The sequence below is a fragment of the Pinus tabuliformis genome, chromosome 5_1 (assembly GCF_031772625.1).
Source record: "Pinus tabuliformis cultivar Carrire ecotype Pingquan chromosome 5_1, CPIR1, whole genome shotgun sequence".
Lineage (NCBI taxonomy): Eukaryota > Viridiplantae > Streptophyta > Pinopsida > Pinales > Pinaceae > Pinus > Pinus tabuliformis.
This window is the reverse complement of record NC_142305.1, coordinates 747318909-747337231: the sequence shown is the minus strand read 5'-3', so window position 1 is coordinate 747337231 and position 18323 is coordinate 747318909. Positions and strand designations below refer to the sequence as shown.

The following is an 18323-nucleotide window of genomic DNA, read 5'->3' as shown; positions in this document are numbered from 1 at the left end:
TTTGCTCACAACATAGTTCGACTATTGGCCCCACTATTCTCTTGAGCACCTAGAACTTCATCAATAGGTTTTTCTCGATGACCTTGACGGTTAGTAGAATTGCAATAAACAATTAACTTCTTACCACACATCTCATTCCTCTCAATCTGGGATATCTTCGGAGGGGATTATTAGATAGTGTATATTGATGCCTTCTTGGAAAGTAATATGGAGGTTATTGTTATATCGAAAGAAAGGGGAAGGAATGTGCAGCGAAAGGATGCCTAATCAAATCAACAAAGAAGCACTACAAATAAGAAAGTAACTTGGGATCCATGAATGCAAAAAGAATGGCTCAAAAGTTGGGACATATCATAGGAGAAGCAAATGGATAAAATAGTGATGAGGGACCACACATAGATATGCCACAGAGGTGTATATGTTAGGAAAGCATATAAAAAAATAATAATACTACATATAGGTTTATGGTGATTTAATATTGTACTTTTAGTGACAACATTACATCAAGCAAAGCTTCCATATGAAGGAAACAAGAAATGTAACATTTCAAAGGGTTGATCCTTGTGGTTATTCCTCTTCTTCTTTTCATTTTTCGAGTGATCTCAACTTTTACATATTGTACATGGGTTTCTAGGAGTAATTCAAGTCTAGTGCTTCCACCATTAGATAGTACTAGTAGTGAATTGGATTGGGCACTGAATGTTTGAATAAATTACTATTCAATCACCTTCTTAATTTGAAATGTGAATCTATTCTCTTTACAAAACCAAAGTGTTTTGTAGTGGTTTTCAACACAGTTGTAAAAGTTTGCAAGTCCTATTGAGAAGGGAATGCATTTTATGTTTTAACATAATCATTATCTAGTATCAACAAGAAATATGAGAAATAGAGAGTCCCAACGTTATCAGAATCGAACTGGTGATCGAACCGAAAAACCTTGTGGATCGGGACAACAAGCACATTAGATTGGAAGGCAAGAGGATAGAAACAAGGAGTGTCCTAGGAGGGGACAAGTTGTTGATGCCCAGATTTGTGCAATAACTTCTCTATTGCAGAGCAAAGGGTATATTGGTGGAGTCTATGGGTAGCCACGTGTAAGGGTCTCCTAAGTGTCGGGATGCCCTAACTAGGTGCAGATGTTACAACGTGGATTTGGTCCCTCGTGTATTGTTGGAGGGCACCGTGAGAGTGAACCAATTGTGGATGTGATTGGGCACTTATGGTCTGCTGAAGGATAGCGTGTTAGTGTCCAAGTTGGAGTCCGGTGAGCAACACCTTGATGGACAAAGGTAGTTGCGAGAGAGGCGATTATTGAGCTCAAGGGTCTGATCAACCAGGAGTAGTTTGTGGAGCCCGGGACTTGTGTGTGAAGGGCTTCTATAGCAGATGTGGGCAGTCCTACTAGCTCGTGTTCATTGTGGGAGATGGACATCTTGCAGTGATAGGTGGCAGCCCTCTGTGCCTTATGTTGGTCTTCATTGGAGCAGTGCAGGAAGACCATAGTGGGCGGAAGTCCTTGAGTCACTAAGGAGTAGCCGTGGGCAGATTGTTCACAAGTGGAGTTGTGAACAAATTGACAGGAGTCTCGATGTGTTGTGCCCTTGATGGACTAAGGCACAACTAGAGACCAGATTGACAGCCGAGGTTCAGTGGCCAGATGGACTTGGAGCATTGATAGAGGCAGGAGCTGCTGATTGGGTGTTGAAGGATCGGGCAAGTACAGGGTACGACTGAGAGGAGCTGATAGAGGATGCTATAACCATATGGTTAGAGTATCTTGTACTAGTGGATGATTGAGGGCCATTATCCTTGGTACGAGGGCCCTAGACTGTTGTATTATATTAGTTGGATTAATATAAAGAAGTTGGGTTGAAATATCAAAAAGTTGTCTATATTTGTGCATATGTGATTTACTGCTTTACATTTACGCTGTGCAAAGTAGTTTATGGTTGAGATTCTTGGTTTGGTAGCGTCGGTGATTTTAAGACCCTAACCTAGACCCAAGGTTGTGGAAATTCAACATTTGATGCTTCAATTGTAATAACATGATTTTGATATAGTTGACTTCATGTTTCTGTATATGTGTATTTGGTTGTACTTGCTTTTGCAGGTACATAGTCTTCAAAATGTTAAGGATGTTCATAATTGAAGATGACAATAATGATGAGCATGATGAAGGAAGCTATAAGAATGATGATGATCAAGATGACCTTGATGACATGAGAGAGAATGAAATATATCCGATGTTGTTGTTCTCCCTAAGTTGAGAGGGAGCTTGGATAGAAGTAAAGGTACATCTCCCTAGTTGAGAGAGAGCTTGGCTAAAAGTAAAGGTACATCTCCCTAGTTGAGACGGAGGGCATATTATGACAGTCATAATGAGTACCTTGAAGAAAGAATGAAACCGAAGAATGAATAAAAGAACTACAAATGGATGTTCGTGAAAAGGACTTGAGAAAAACTGAAGCTGTATTTGGTGCTACTAAAGAAGTGAAAAAAGAAGAAAAGCTTTCGAAAAGTTGTATTTGGATAACATGATGATGATATAAGTAGCATCGGGATGAAATCGAAGGTTTATCATTGATTGGGGTTGTGATTGTGCAGGATATCTCCGTAAAAATATTGAACATTTGAAGCATGCTTGGAGTGGTGGATATATATCTGATTTAGTTGATAAGGAGAGATGAATCATCTTGTGGCAACAAGATGCTTGGGAGGACATCTGGTCGGCCTATGTGTTGATGTCTAGATCCCAAAATAGGGAAGGTGGCGTTGGTCATAGAGCTCTGACCTTGGATACGCACCTACAACCTTGGGTTGGTGTTAGAGTGGAAGCCTGATGGTACTTATAGAGGCTGAAGCTTGGAACACACCTTAGTCCCAACCGATTAGAGTACTCTGATAAGGTATCTAATCTGTAGCACTGCATGTGCTGTGAACTCTTCATAGAGTATATCATTTTGAGATCTTCCATGTACCTCTGTATATATGTAATTATGAATACCTTAGTTAAGAGAGAGTGTTGAAAAATGTAACTAGTATTGGTCTTCATAATTGTATTTGAGTCATGATGTAATGTATTTGTCAAAAGAAAGAAAAATAAATTTTATTATAAAAGAAATTGACTTATTAAAGCATGGGTTTCATGCTTGGGTCAATGGTTCTTAGGTCAAAGCCTCCATTGTAGGCTTCTAGGGTTTATGTCAAGTGTCCTTGTCCATGTCATAATGTAAAAGACCCTTCTTGGGCTTCTTGAGTCAAGAAAGAAATTTATTTTTGTATAAAATAAGTCATTTAGGCCTCCTCCACCAAGTCGGCCTCAAAGAAGGACAAGTCGACCTCATCAAGGGAATTCGACCTCACACAAACACTATATAAAGGCAACAATTCGACCTCATTTGAAGAATCAACTCAAGAAGTTTGATTTGTAGTTGCTGGAGGCAGAAAAAGGGTGCGAAGTTCAAGGAAGAGGAAGAAAACCTTAGCAAAGAAGAAGGAGGACTTTGTCAGGCAAAAGGAAGTCGTATTTTCTCTCTCCTTGTCTCACACGTGCAAAGTTGCTATGTCGAAATTCTGGAGTAGCCGGGGGTTGAAATTCTGGATTGTTGCTAGGCTGAAATTCTGGAATAGTTGGGGGTCGAAATTTTGGGTTGTTGCTAGGCTTTAGTTGCTGGACAAGAAGGGACTACTGAAGTTTGCTGAATCATATTGGAAGGCTGACTTGGTGGAGGAGGAAGGTCTTTTGGTTAGGTCTAAGGTCTTGGTCTATCTCAATTTGATTAGTGGAAGAGTTTGACTGGGTTTTCCCCTAGAGAGGGGTTTTAGCCCTAGCTGAGTGCCTACATCTGGTGTCGTTGATCTTCATGTTTTGTTTTGATGATTGCTTGATGAAACTAAGAAAAAAGAAGAACATAAAGAGAAGATAATAAAACTACAAGAAAATCACAAGTAATTATCAAAGATTGCTTGATAGAACTATAAGATAAAAGAAGAACATAAATAGAAGATAATTAAACTACAAGAATATCACAAGTAATTATTAACATAAGAAAATCTTTCTGCCTTTCTGATTTTCTAGCAAATATAGGTTTACAATTTTTTTGCCTATTTTGATGTCCAAATGATTGTTGCCATATTATTGGATTTGTATCTAATTTTTTTTTTGGTAAAGTTGAGTACTATCTACTGTTCAAAATAAATACAATGTTCTCAATTTGAAATCAAACACTTGAATATGCTACTTTGAGCTTTAACTATGCTGTGTTGCATGATATATAATCATGGGATTCTTACTACTATTTGATTATTGAGTTTTTAACAAGATTAATTGCAAGCTCTAGCTATATTCTCAAGTTAAGAAGTTGTTTATTGAGTTTTAATATGGCTGATCAAAGGATCTTGTTACATTCTCAGGTTGAGGAGATGCAATGGGAACTCTGTCGGCTTTTGATAAACTTCAGTCCCTCATCCAGCCCATCACAATCAGCAGGTTCAGTGTTCACGTCATTTTTACAGAATCTTGTTTGGAAGAACAGAGGAGCAGATCGTAACATGCCTCCACCTGGTCTTTCAAATAACTCAGTTCTTGTTTCTGCATACACAATACTACTGCGTTTCTTGTCTGAAGGTTTTGGTATGGATGATACATGTGAAATGATGAAGGGACCAAGACAAAAAATAGATACTGGGGCAGGATTTCTTCACCGGGGGGGAAAACAAACTTTTCCTGTAGGCTTATTTCTAAAAGCAAATTCACATCGTATTGACTTTTCTAGACTGGGTGGGGCTTTTAGTCATCTTCTTAAAACTCATCCTATTGCCAGTGAAGATTTTGAAGAAATCACATGGAATGAAGGTGACATGGATGTTGAAGAGAGTAATGTCACACATTCTACAAGGCAAAAACCCTGTTGCTGTTCAGGTGCAGCCGCATCTCTTTCGAGCAGTGGGAAGAATCTTGTGAAATTTGTCAACAGGTGTTCCAGCAGTCATGGCAATGCTATTCCAGAAAGGCCAACAAATGTTAGCACAGAATGTACATCAAGTAGCTACAGTAATGAGATAGTAGATAAACCCAGTTCAAGTGAGCAGAGATATCAACCAATCCAACAGCAGAAAAATGCTGGATCAAGGTCGACTCAAGTGTTATCTGGTGCCTTGAGGGAAGAAGAATTATTTGATACAATGGTGTTGCTCTATCATTTGGGTCTGGCTCCAAATTTTAAGCAGGTATGAAGATAGTAATGGGTTGCAATTTCTCTTTTACCTAAGGTGTGCTTGGATTCTCAATCAACTCCTATGAATATGTCATGAGGTTCAGGGTTCAGTTGCCTGATTTTATGGATCTCTCTTTACTTTTCAATATTTATTAAATTATTTTAGAAAGTGGATTCCCTTACTAATAACTTCTGATACGTTTACATATGCATCTTACGTGTATTTTTGGGTGATAGTCTTTGTGAACCTGAGTTGCAAACATGCATTCATACTCTTAAAGTTCCATCTCTGTTCTTGTTAGTTTCCCATTATTATCTGCGGCTTTCTAAAGCTATTGTCCATTTGTTATTGTCATTGAGGCTCAAGGGAAACTATAGAATGAAAAAGCAGTCCTCAGGAAACATTTTTTTCTCCAAAAGTTAACTATTGGATCTATTTAAAGTTTAAACCCTTTTAACATCAAATAGAAGTGGGTCATACGAAACATTATTTTTGCTAAGAAAATCAGATATATTTTTTTCCTGAGAAAAAAACAGTAATTTTATTCCATACAAGATAGAAGACAAAATAACATTCTGTATATGTTGAACACATTCGATGAAAAATGCCACAGAGCAAAGAGAAAAAACCGAGCACAGAGCTCAAAAAACCAGTTCCCCCAGAAGAGAACCAACAGAAATTACAACTAGACCACAAAGGTCAAACCATAAAACCTGCGAAAAGAAACCACAGAACCATAAAGCAGGTCTGAAAGGGCATACAATAACTGGGCTGAAAGCCCCAAGAGCCAGAACGGACTCTGCGCAGTCCACAGAGAAATACCAACAGGGCTCAAACTGCTCTGAAAGTCCACAACCGGCAGGTCAACAACCCTAACCCGACCATTGACAACACTGTGGCAAGCAGAAGTGAGGATGATACCTGAGAAGGAGTACTGGCGGCGGTGGCAGAGAAAGCAAGGTGAGGAGAAAGGAACCCCAGTGAGCAAAGCGCAAACAACCGCAAAGAAGCTCCCATCACCCAAGCACGCCAAACTGATGAGCACCTGCATAAAACCGACGATGACAGCACCTCGAAGCCAAGACATCAAAATGGCAAAGGCATGAACCAGAGGGCAGAAGCGGCTAGGGTTCCCCAGCCGCCGAGCCCTCCACTCCCTCAAATCTGCCCCAGAATTCGAAATCAGATATATATATTAACAGGATCCAGATTGGGCAGAAAGGTACATATATACAAAATCTGACAGGGATACTCAGGATAAAGGTTCTGAATCATAGTTTCTCCATCATCTCTTTTGGGCCTCCCAACATGTGCCAGTCCAGTAGGTCTTACAGAATTACAAAAGCTCAACTGTAGTCGCTGTTAAAACAGATGAGCAGTGATATTCTACTGCTAGTTGCTGAACTTGGAAACTATTTATAACAGGAAAATGCCCAATAGTCCAGAATATTAACTGAGCCACTAGAGTTGACTTACTACTATACCCTAGGTTACCTGGTTTGGGTTTATGTTTGAATTCGACAGAAATGTAATTTAATAAAATTTTGTCTAGGCGCAAAGAAGTTTAATACAAAATTTATATATAATTAATTATGTAAAAGTTATAAGTTTAAAATCATGTGTTTATATTAATATATAATATTATTATTAATGCTTTTGTGCAGTTAGCTGAGTCATACCTACATAATTAGTTTTGCGCAGTTTCTATATAGTAATATATTGTAAAATTCTTGAATCATATTTTATTTTTGGTTATCACTACAGTTAGAATCATCTAAAATTATTATAGAAACACGTCCTCATTTATTGTGCATGTTACGCTGTTCTAACTTGGCCAAAAATATTGGAATATGGCAGAAAAATGTGAATACGTTTGGTCACAGTATATTTGAAAATTCTGTGCTTTATACTGTTGAGAAGTGATTTACATTAAACGCTACAAAATCAAGAAAACATTCAATTACTTGTAACTAAAATTCATTTTACCCTTATAGTGTTTTGTAATTTGTAGTTCCTAAGTTGTAGTGATATTTATCTGTATAAACTAAAACGTTTATATGGATCTGATCTATACACTGTTGTGGCTATCAATGGTTGGCTCACCAATAACAGATGTTAGTCTTGTAAATGCTATAGTGAGCTGATGCTTGACTGCACAATTATTCTTTTTGTAGTTTTAGTGATTTAATTGGTAAAATAAACACACTATACAAACACTTTAGCTACATTGAAATAAGAACAAAACTTCAACAGTAAAGGTACAATGGGGAACTGTAAGACAATATTTACCCTGGGAGACCCAATGTGAGAAAACCTGACACGAAATGAAGGACTATGCCTTTCTTCTAAATCAAATGGGACTACAAGGCAAAATATAGAGATTATGAAGCTCACCGTGGAGCTTTGAGACACTATGGTTTGCTATAGTGGCCTACAAAATGCTCTTTCTCCACTTGATGTTAGATTTGTAACTGCTATAGTGAGTTGTTGCTTGACTGCACAATTATTCTTTTTGTAGTTTTAGTGCTTTAATTGGTAAAATAAACACACTATACAAACTCTTTAGCTACAATGAAATAAGAACAAAACTACAACAGTAAAGACACAATGGAGAACTGTAATGCAATATTTACCCTGGGAGACCCAATGTAAGAAAACCTGACAAGAAATGAAGGACTATGCCTTTCTTCTTAATTAAATGGGACTACAAGGCAAAATACAGAGATTATGAAGCTCACCGTGGAGCTTTGAGACACTATGGTTTGCTATGGTTGCCTACAAAATGCTCTTTCTCCACTTTGCTTTGTGATCTTTGTTCTCCACTTGGTGACTATGTTGATATCGAACACCAAATTGCTAATTAGCACCCTTTTATAGCTCTTAGGGTTTAGTTTTCAATTCTAATGATGCCTCTAGAGATCTCTATTGGATTCCATGCATTACTAACTCCAAATGGGTGAATCATGATGCATTAATGTTGGTAAAAATGGTAGCGTGGAAGGTCTTCTTGACTCGCGCCTTAGTCAAGAAAGACCACGACCAATGCTTCCTTTAGCATGGATGAGTTCGTGGTGATAGGATGAGTTCATGGAGTTAGTTCATTCATGTGTAGAGTTGGAGGGATAGTTAAACGAACTTCTAACAGGCTCTTCTAATTTAGAAGAGGACGAGTTGGAGAGCTTCAGTGTTGATTGAAGCAACGATGTGTTACAATAGTAGTTGATTTATTTCACAAGTCGAACTCAACTTTTGTTCTAAAGTTGTACTTGCGAGATATAGCATGGATTGAATAGCTTAAAAGTGGATGAAGGCATGTATTTGTATCATTATTGGTTGCACGAGTTTGTGTGAGAAGAGCTTGTTGAGAGTCGAGATTGCGTATCAAGGAGGAGCATATATGCAGAATTGAGAGAGCGACTTTCTTGCAGGTTTGCGCTAGGATTCAGGAGGAAATTCTTAAAGAATAGGGGCCCAATTTGCGCTAGGAAATAGGAGATTTCTTGCACTAGGAAATAGGGTGGAGGCTATGCAAGGCAGTAGGAGCTGTGATCAAAGGGTTTGCAGGCAAGTCTAGGCTAGATCAATAGGAGAACATCTTTGTTATCAATAGACAAATTGCTTTGTATTTGATCTATTTATTCTCTCAATAAAATTCTACAGCAAGGAGAGGGTTTTCTTAGAAAAAAGTGTGTTAATCGTGTGATCGTGTTCTTTATCTTTGCATTCTTATTCTACTCCTTATCTATTGTGGAGAAATTTTGTGTCTTGGTGAAAAGAAACTAGTTTTAGATTTTTCATCATAGCAGTTGTAGGATTTCGTGGAAAATCTACATGGTATTGGAGCAGAGAACAACATGAAGACTAGTACCAAAGAGATCAAATTTGTGAAGAACAAAGATCATATTTGTGAAGAGTAGTTCTTTGGACAAGGAGGATGTCATACCAAGGACTGAGAGCAAATCATTGTTTAGATGGAGCATCTAATGTTTCCTCATGGAAGGAAAGGATGACAATAGTGTGTTGAGAAATCTAGGGCATTGGCATTTTAGGTGATTTCTCTTCTATTAGTGACTGCTTGTGAACATTTTTTACTTCTTTAGATTAGGATCTTCTTCTTGTTAGATTATTAGTGTTCTTCATCAAACAGTAACCAATGCATGAACATAAATAGACAAGAGACACAACTTGTAGGCTATGAGCCAGGGCTAAAACCTCTCACCTTTTGAGAGGAAAACCCACACAAATTCTTCTTATAGAGATTCCAATTGACGAATACCAAGACCAAGACCCTTAATCTATATGCCACTCCAAGATCAAGACACTAGTTCTCTATTCTTCTTCTTGACTCCTCTTCCTCTTCAACAAACTGTATATATATACTAGACATGGCGGAACATGTTAAAGTAATGTCACCAAAATATGACCACTGTAGCAACAAAAACGCAATGATACATCACTGAAAAATAGCTCCTGCAGAGCACCAAACTATGGTCTCCATATACCTCCGAACTGTGGTTTCTTGACCAACCTATAATCTACTACTATGGCACTGAGATTCTCCTTCTGAAATCCAAATTGTTGTTCCTTTCCTTGTCACTACCACTGTGATCCGAATTATATAGGAGAACAGAACTTCACTGAATTGTGTTTCTTTGTTTAGAACACTGAAACTTCTATTCTAAAACAGACATCCGAAACAGACATCCGAATCTCAAAGATAACTTGCACTTCTTACTATTACTATACGCCCGAAATCTCAGTGACATCTGAACTTGACTCCCTGTGGAGATCCGAACTTGTTAACTGTAGTTAACATCCGAAAATCACGGAGGAATCCAAATTATGAACTCTGTAAATGCGGATTGCCTACACGCCTATATATAATCATTTGCCCATCAATATAAGCCGACTTTACATTTCAAATAGATGTGTCTCCTTATAAGGTGAGCCAACATGAGCTCCTTTCTGTTTTGAGGCTGGCTTGAAGAGCAAAACTAGTGCTTGTCATTGGAGGGCTTCTAGACATTTTCATAGAATCATATACATTGTTATATCCCCAAGAAGGGTTCTTCATACATGAAATTGACTCTTTGACTTTAATGACAAATCCTAAGGCTCTCAATGGGAGCCATCTAAATAAAATCTCTTTCCCATGAAACCCATGAAGCAAGGCATTACAAAGATAATTTTACTCTCTTCTTCTATGTTGCAGGAAACGTGGTACAGAGGTTCGTTTCCGTACGGAAATTGGTACGAAACACGAAAACACGTTTGGTACAGCCGTGAAACGTGTTTCCGGCCGTACTGCCATGTTTCCCGAAAGGGGAACGAGGCAGTACGGCCGGAAACGCGTTTCACGGCCGTACAACCCACGTTTCCTCATTAACTTGTTTTTGTTTGTTTGTTTGTTTGTTTTATCTACTTAATTTGTTTTTTTAATTTATTTTTAGGGTATGTTAGTGACTTCTAGTTGCTTCTAGATGCGTGTCTAAAGTTATAAAAGTGAATTTTTGCCCTAGTGTTGATATGCAGTTCATGGTAATGTTAAATTCTTAAAGTAAAAGTGATATTCTCCTTTATTTTTCATTTTCATCCTTTTACTTAAATTTTTAACATTACCATGAAATGACTCAAGATGTTTGAGAGTGGTTTCGCCCTCATTGGATTTCATATGGAGAAAGTAGAATTTTAGATCTCACTCAAAATCCAGCAGACTTATCTGTTTTTCAGGATTTCAGGATTGGGGGGATTGCAATGTTTCCATTGGATTTTATCATGTACTAGGGTCTGAAACTTGTATTTAATCAAGAGAACCAAGCCCTCTATGCAGGGGAAACTCCCAATAATCAAGATCATGTAGGGTACTAGGGTATGAAACTTGTATTTAATCAAGAGCACTAAGGTCGTTCGACTATGCAGGAGGAGACTCCCAATACAACAGTGGTCCTTCTAAAGAATGGGATGTGGATGCAGAAAATCCTGATTTGGATATCTCTCTTGCAACCTTATAGTCTTTATTCTACTTGCAGCTTCATATATTAATATAAATAAACGCTGATTTTGAGATTTGGATATATAATAAAGGTTGCTTTTGGATATTCCGATATTTTTATTTTCATTATGTGATCATTCATGAATAAATGTGATGTAAATTAAATCTTAATGTTTAAGTGTAATAAATTATAATGTATCATTTATGCTTTCTGATTGCACACACACACACATATATATATATATATATATATATATATTCGTGTTTCCCCGTTTCCAAAATTTGGGGAGATCACGTTTTGTATCGCTTCCCATTTCGGAAACTCGTACCCGTTTCCTTGTTTCGTGCAACTTAGCTCTTCTTTTCATCATTTACAAAGATCATAATTACTTGTCATTATGAAAATTGAACCTAGTTACATTTTACAACACTCCCTCTTAATTAGGGAGGTGTTCATAATGGTACTTGGTCATTCTCAATCTAAAGAATTTCTCATAAGAGGAGTCAGATTAGTAACCGATATGTCTAGCATCATATCAACCAACATTGTCACATAGCAAGGCCTTGGCTAACAATTCTATCCATATGATCAGAGCACAATGCTGGCAAGACCAATGATTCATAGACACAATAATCATTGTCTCTCAAGGTACATACTTCACTTGGGTGTTCACAGAGTATGACCTTCTTTGGACTATTCTTATCTTGGATAGCCAGTCCTCAAAGAATATCGGTCCATGACTACTCTTATCTTGGATGCCCTATCTCATCCTCAAAGAGTATCAAATGCTAGATGATTACCCAATCCTCCGTTTTGTCTTCCCAGGTGAAGACCAAAATGATATGTCTATTTCTCCCTCTCAATTAGGGAGGACATACCATTTCCAATAAAGGAATGTACTCATTCCGACAGTAGGAATGTACCTAAGCTTCCTCTTGGCTTAGGAATTTCCAAGATTCTTCCAAGTAAGAAGCTTGTTTCAAGGTCCCCTCTTAATTAGGGACCTACAACAACTCCTCAACCAGTTGCTTGAAGAGCTTCTTCCTTCGATTTCATGAATTTCTTTGTCAAGGAGTCTTCATCTTTTGTGGCTTCTTCACAGGGCACAGACCATCCATCACTTTCATCCATGGGTTAGTCGTGTCATTATTCCTTTCATCATAAAGTGATCTATTAGTCTTCATTTGGTCTTGCTTAATGTCATGTTGCCTTCTTCATGCCATATTTTTTGGAAGGATCTTACATCTTTCTATATGGTCCTCTTGAAAGTCAGCCGCAGTTCTTCCCTTTGGCAGTCCTGCATAAGCCCATGCAGATATTTGTTAAAAAATAAGAAATGAACATTTAAATCAAAATTACCTTTGTGATGGTCTTTCATCATGACATCTTCCAGGTTGCATCAACATCTTGCATACATGTTGATATATCTCCCAAAGATATCCATTGTCAAGGGTCTCCATCTTTTCCAGATTTCCATCAGAGTCTTCATATCTTCCTGAGAGATTTCCTAGTCAAGTCTTCTTTGGCAATCCGGATGTTGATTTCCTTTACCATGGTTGCATATCTCATGATCTCTTCCTTCTTCACCCATTTTATTCCATTCCCAAGAGCTTCCAGTCAGAGTTCCTCAATTGCAGTCAACCACCTCATACTTCATATGAGGACATATTATGTTGATTTCATCTAGTGCGACCCATGCCTTCCGACATCTTTTCATAGGATATTCCTAACCTTTGATCATGCTTCTCAAGATAGAGCTGTGATCCATGTTCCCTGCAACCATACAACATGACTTTATAATAATTAATACAAGCATACATACCTCATTTACTTTTATGTCATCTATGCTTCTTTCAATAACTTCTCTGATTGAAAAGATCTTCAACTCCTTGATCTGCTTCATATGCCATCATACCATCATTCCATGAATTCTACATGTTGGAGTTCCTGATGAAACACTTGCTTCCACTCTAGATTAGTGAATCCTCCGATGAGGATTCCATTAGAGAATCTTGAGGATCTTGCATATTTCTATCCAACAAATGTTTCCTTTTGACTTGATGTATGATGAGACTTGTCTGAGATGACTTCTTCCTTTCCTTCAGTTTCCAATGAGGTTCTCAAGAGCTATATCCTTCATATTTGACTATCAAACATCTTTCATGTTTCATATGGTGATGTCACAAACTCTTACTTCTAATGCTTGTCTTCTTCCTTGGACTTCCTTCTTTCAGCTTCCTCCACTTCTTCAGTGAAATGGAATTCTTCTCTATCTTCCATGTGATTGCCCTTCTTAAGCTTAGGACAATCTTTCTTGTATAGCATTGATTCTTAGCTATGATCTTCTTTTCTTTCGGCAAATGTCTGAATACTTTTTGCCCTCAACTTGTCTTCTTCCATCTTGCATAGAAACCACAAGTTGTTGAATGGGATAACCTTCTTATCCTCGTAGACATTTGTTACCTTGTTCATCATTTAGTGCATGTAGAACAATGATGATTATCTTATGAAGATATCCCTTCATCCTTTGATGCCTTCATTTTGTGTAGATCAAATTTAAGTGATATGCCTTTTCTTTATCACATCTTCAGAGAATAGTTCTACTAGTTTATCATATATCTCTTAGATGTCTCCAATCCTTCTATATAGGGATGTGGGATCTTTAATTGATTTCATAAGAATCCTTTGAGACCTTTGATCCCTTTCCATATATTCAGAGGAGACCTTTCCATTGATATGTTCAATGACTTCACTTTCTTCGAGGACTATGTCCATCCTCCTTTTCCATGCAAGGAAGTTCGATGACCCAACCAGCTTATAGATCTCCTTACAAAACGAAGTCATTTTGCGAAATTTGACTATAGAATGAAAGATACTTACTTGAGAGGTGAAATCTTCAACTTGATTGCTTTGATGGTGGTTGAAGAAGATGTATTAGTGCCCCCTTTTGGATGATCTTCTTCCAAACAAAAAGCCCTTCTTCAATAAAGGAGATTGCTCCTTTTATGATGTCAACGCCTTTAGATCTAGCTTCTTTTGTTGATGGTGATTGATGAGGATGTTTTGATGCTTCCTCGGATGATCTTCTTCAAGGATAAGGAGGGGATGCTTTGTTAAATTATGGTATGTTCTATGCTTAGAGCAATTTACTTATTTTTCTTCTTATTAGCCATAGCAATCACATATACATTAAGTAAAGTGCAGATAGAACATTAAATGATCAACATAAAACAAGCCAAGACAAGAGACACAAGATGTGGTGGCTAGTCAGGGACAAACCCCATTGCAGGGAAATCCTTTGATCAAATCTTCTTTTATCTTCAATAGTTCAGCAGAGAGAAATAGTACAAAATCCGAATTCTGTAATTTTATATCAGCAGCAGCAAACCCTAGATCGGCAAAGTCAAAATTGGTCAAACTAGTTGAAATTGACCTCAAAAATACTTGGTCAATTTCCAGTCAACTTGTTCTCGAACAGCCTAAAGAAACAACCCTTGAACAACCCCAAAACTTCAGTCAATTTGCAGATTTCTGAAGTCAACTGCAGCCCTAAACTAGGGCAGTCAACACTGGTCAAACCAAAGGTCAGATCACCTCGATTTTCGTGCCAAAAATTGTGGCTTGCCTAGGAGAAGCAACCACACCCAATCTGCACTTCTAGAAGGTCAACACTGGTCAAAGAGATGACCTGTTGCCCTAGCGTCCTTCTTTTTGTGTCTTCCTTGCCCTAGGACGTCTTCCTTTTAGCCACACGCGTGAGAGAGAGAGAGACGCTCCTTTTATATGTAGGAGAGAGAGGGAAGATGAGTGAATCAATTGTTCCAAATGAGGAGAATGCTCCTTGTATTTATATGCAAACGTTGAGGATGAATAGACGTGACTGTTGGGCTTATGAGCCTACATAAGTTTGCTGGCCGACCTTGACAATTTGTCCATAATCAAAATAAATTCATATCTCCATAAATAAGATCTTTAGACCAATCCTACACTTCTCGATGAGAGGAATCTAGGAAAAATATCAAAAGCCATAAATGAGGTGATCCACATGGAGTTTGGCCCTAGTTGCCAATTTTAACATCTTTGCTGCAATGATTGGGAGCTTGCCTTATAGCTTTTGAAGATGATGATAATGCCTTCTTGCCTTCAAGATATTTCGACTTCTTTCGTAGTGAATGAGTGCAGATAAAAAATGATTCTAGCGTTTTTACTTTCTCCAAGATGATGTGATCTTTGTCTTTAAAGTACTTCGAGCTACCTTGCTTTGTAGATAACTTGATGAGGGTATTTGTAGTCTTTTGCTAAAGACTACAAGATCCAACACTCTTGTTGGTGTAGACTTCTAGTTTCCTTGATTTGTAGATCTGTTTGCCTTGAGTAGAAATAAGGCTTTGGCCTCAATTATTTGATGATCCCAAGACTTCTTTTGAAGTAGACTTCCTCCTTTGATCTAGGTTTTGATTCTTCATTGTTGATCCTTCACTTTGCTTTGATGCCTTCCTTGAAACTTGATCCTTGAGTGTCTCTTTGATTAGATGCCCTTCCTTGATTGTCACCTTAGCTCCGATACCATGTTGAGAAATCTAGGGCATTGGCATTCAGTGATTTCTCTTCTATTAATGACTGCTTGTGAATGCTTTTTACTTCTTTAGATTAGGATCTTCTTCTTGTTAGATTATTAGTGTTATTCTTCATCAAACAGTGACCAATGCATGAACATAAATAGACAAGAGACACAACTTGTAGGCTATGAGCCAGGGCCAAAACCTCTCGCCTTTTGAGCTATTCTATTCTTCTACCAAACTCTTTAAAGCTATGTTATTCCGTCGAAGTTGGACGTTGGCACTTTGATAAGGCCTCTGCAAGAGAGGGATTTAATTATGAGCAAAGATTGGATACTCATCAACAACCACCTATACAAATCCTAGATCTGGCCGTTGTGCTTGATAGGCTGCCGTCCAGGAATAATGAACAACATTTAAAAACCTCCTCTGGTTCGAGGGCCAGCTTGAACCTAAAATTTGGTCAAGTTGGTTTCTCAACGCAGTTTCGTAGCCAGGAACTGCCTTCGAGAAACAATACAACAACTTCTATATTTCTAGGTTCTCTACATTATACTGAAGTGAAGTTGCATATAGGGTGAAAGATTGAGTTTGAATATTGCTGTCTATATTCTCCAATACTTCAAAAGGTTCTTTAGGTGCAACCAAACTTTGTTTCCTTCTTTGTGTTGGAAAATAAAAGACAATGTAATTATATGATGATTTTCCTTATCCTGATAGTTATTTGTGAACTTTGTTGGCTTCTTATTAATTCTTTTGTGTTTATTTTCTTCATCAAACAATTATCAATATAAACATGAATATCACAATAGATAGTAGAGACAAGATATAGGCTCCACACTAGGGAAAAACCCCATAACTTGGGGAAAACCCGAACAATCTCCTTATAGAATCAAATTAAAATGAGACCTTCAAGGCCCAAACACCAAAGTCAGAATCTCCTTCAAGCATCAAGTCAACCTTCTAGTCAAAGTCTCGGTCCTGTAATTTCTCATCTGCAAAGTCTCATTCTGCACCTTCACATTTGCAATTTGGCCTAAAACCTCGGCTCTGCAACATAATAGAATAACCCAATCTTCTTCTCACAAGTGATCAGACAATCCATAATTTAGCCCTCATTCTTTGCTTTCTTTCCTTGCTTTTATTTCGATTTTCAAACTTTCCTGTCATACTTCAAAACCAAAAACAATGAGTGCACAAATGAGTCGAATCTTTATGTTATATACATGCATCTTTGGATAGGTCTCTTCCACACTGACTTTACCATAACTGGGTCCACTTGTTCTTGACTTAGGCCGACTTGATGCTTGGAGAGTTTTATGACTTTTTAGACTCAAATAAATTCTTTGATATGAAACAATATGCGGTAATGGGTCTCATACAATTGATATTGACTCTCTTGACTCATGATAAATCCTAAAAGCATGAAGAACATGGTTAACCTAGTTGACCAATTAAAATAAGCACGAAACCCATGCTAGAAAATAATATTTTCTTTCTTATTTTGTTATATAAGAAATGTATAATGACATGAGTGCAAAGACAATTATGAGGACCGAACCTAGTTACTTTTCCAACACTTTGAAGGCCTTTTCAAAACTGTGTATGCATCTACATGATTCTATATATGGGCTTTTCCTTCAATGCATTACTTGAGGGTGATGTCCTTGTTTTAGGTTGTCCAACTCCATATACAATATCTAATTGCGATGATGGAAAATATCCAAAGTAGGTTTGAAAAGTGGACTTACCGATGGAAGTGTGGATAGTCCAGTTATAGGAATCAAATTTGCATCCTAAGTATTATGACGCTTTTGATTGTAGCCTCTTAGTAGTTCAACGAAAGTCCTATTCACCACCTTCGTTTTCCCATCATTTTGAGGGTGGTGTTGAAAAATGTAACTAGTGTCGGTCTTCATAATTGTATTTGAGTCATAATGTAATGTATTTGTCAAAAGAAAGAAAACTAAATTTTATTGTAAAAGAAATTGACTTATTAAAGCATGGGTTTCATGCTTGGGTCAATGATCTTTAGGTCAAAGCCTCCATTGTAGGATTCTAGGGTTTATATCAAGAATCCTCATCCTTTTCATCATGTAAAAGACTCTTCTTGGGCTTCATCAGTCATGAAAGAAATTTATTTTAGTGTCAAATAAGTCATTTAGGCCTCCTCCACCAAGTCGGCCTCAACCTGGACAAGTCGGCCTAGTTAAGAGGCAGAATCAACTATATAAAGGCAACAACTCGACCTCATTTGGAGCACATACACAACAAGTTTGATTTGCAGTTGTTGGAGAAGAAAAGAGGGTGTGAAATTCAAGGAAGAAGGTTAAAAACCTTAGTGAAGAAGTTTCGAGACCATTTTCTCTCTTGTGATTCACACGTACAAAATTTTGGAGTTGCCAAAGGGTTGAAGTTCTCGGGCTACAGTAGGGCTGAAATTCTAAAGTCGGGAGGCCAAAATTGTGGATTGTTGCTGCGCTGAAGCTGCTAGACAAGAGGAGACTACTGCAGTTTCCATAATCATCTTGGAGGCTGACTTGGTGGAGGAGGA

General features: G+C 37.7%; 1 protein-coding gene across 1 annotated transcript in view; it reads left to right on the top strand.

Annotated features, from left to right (window-relative positions):
- Positions 1-18323, top strand: part of LOC149167107 (E3 ubiquitin-protein ligase RKP) — an 89172-nt gene that overhangs the window by 25909 nt on the left and 44940 nt on the right. Inside the window, exon 3 of the mRNA XM_089432869.1 lies at positions 4414-5229. Coding sequence (XP_089288995.1) covers positions 4414-5229 — 816 coding nt within the window. The remainder of the gene's footprint in view (positions 1-4413; positions 5230-18323) is intronic.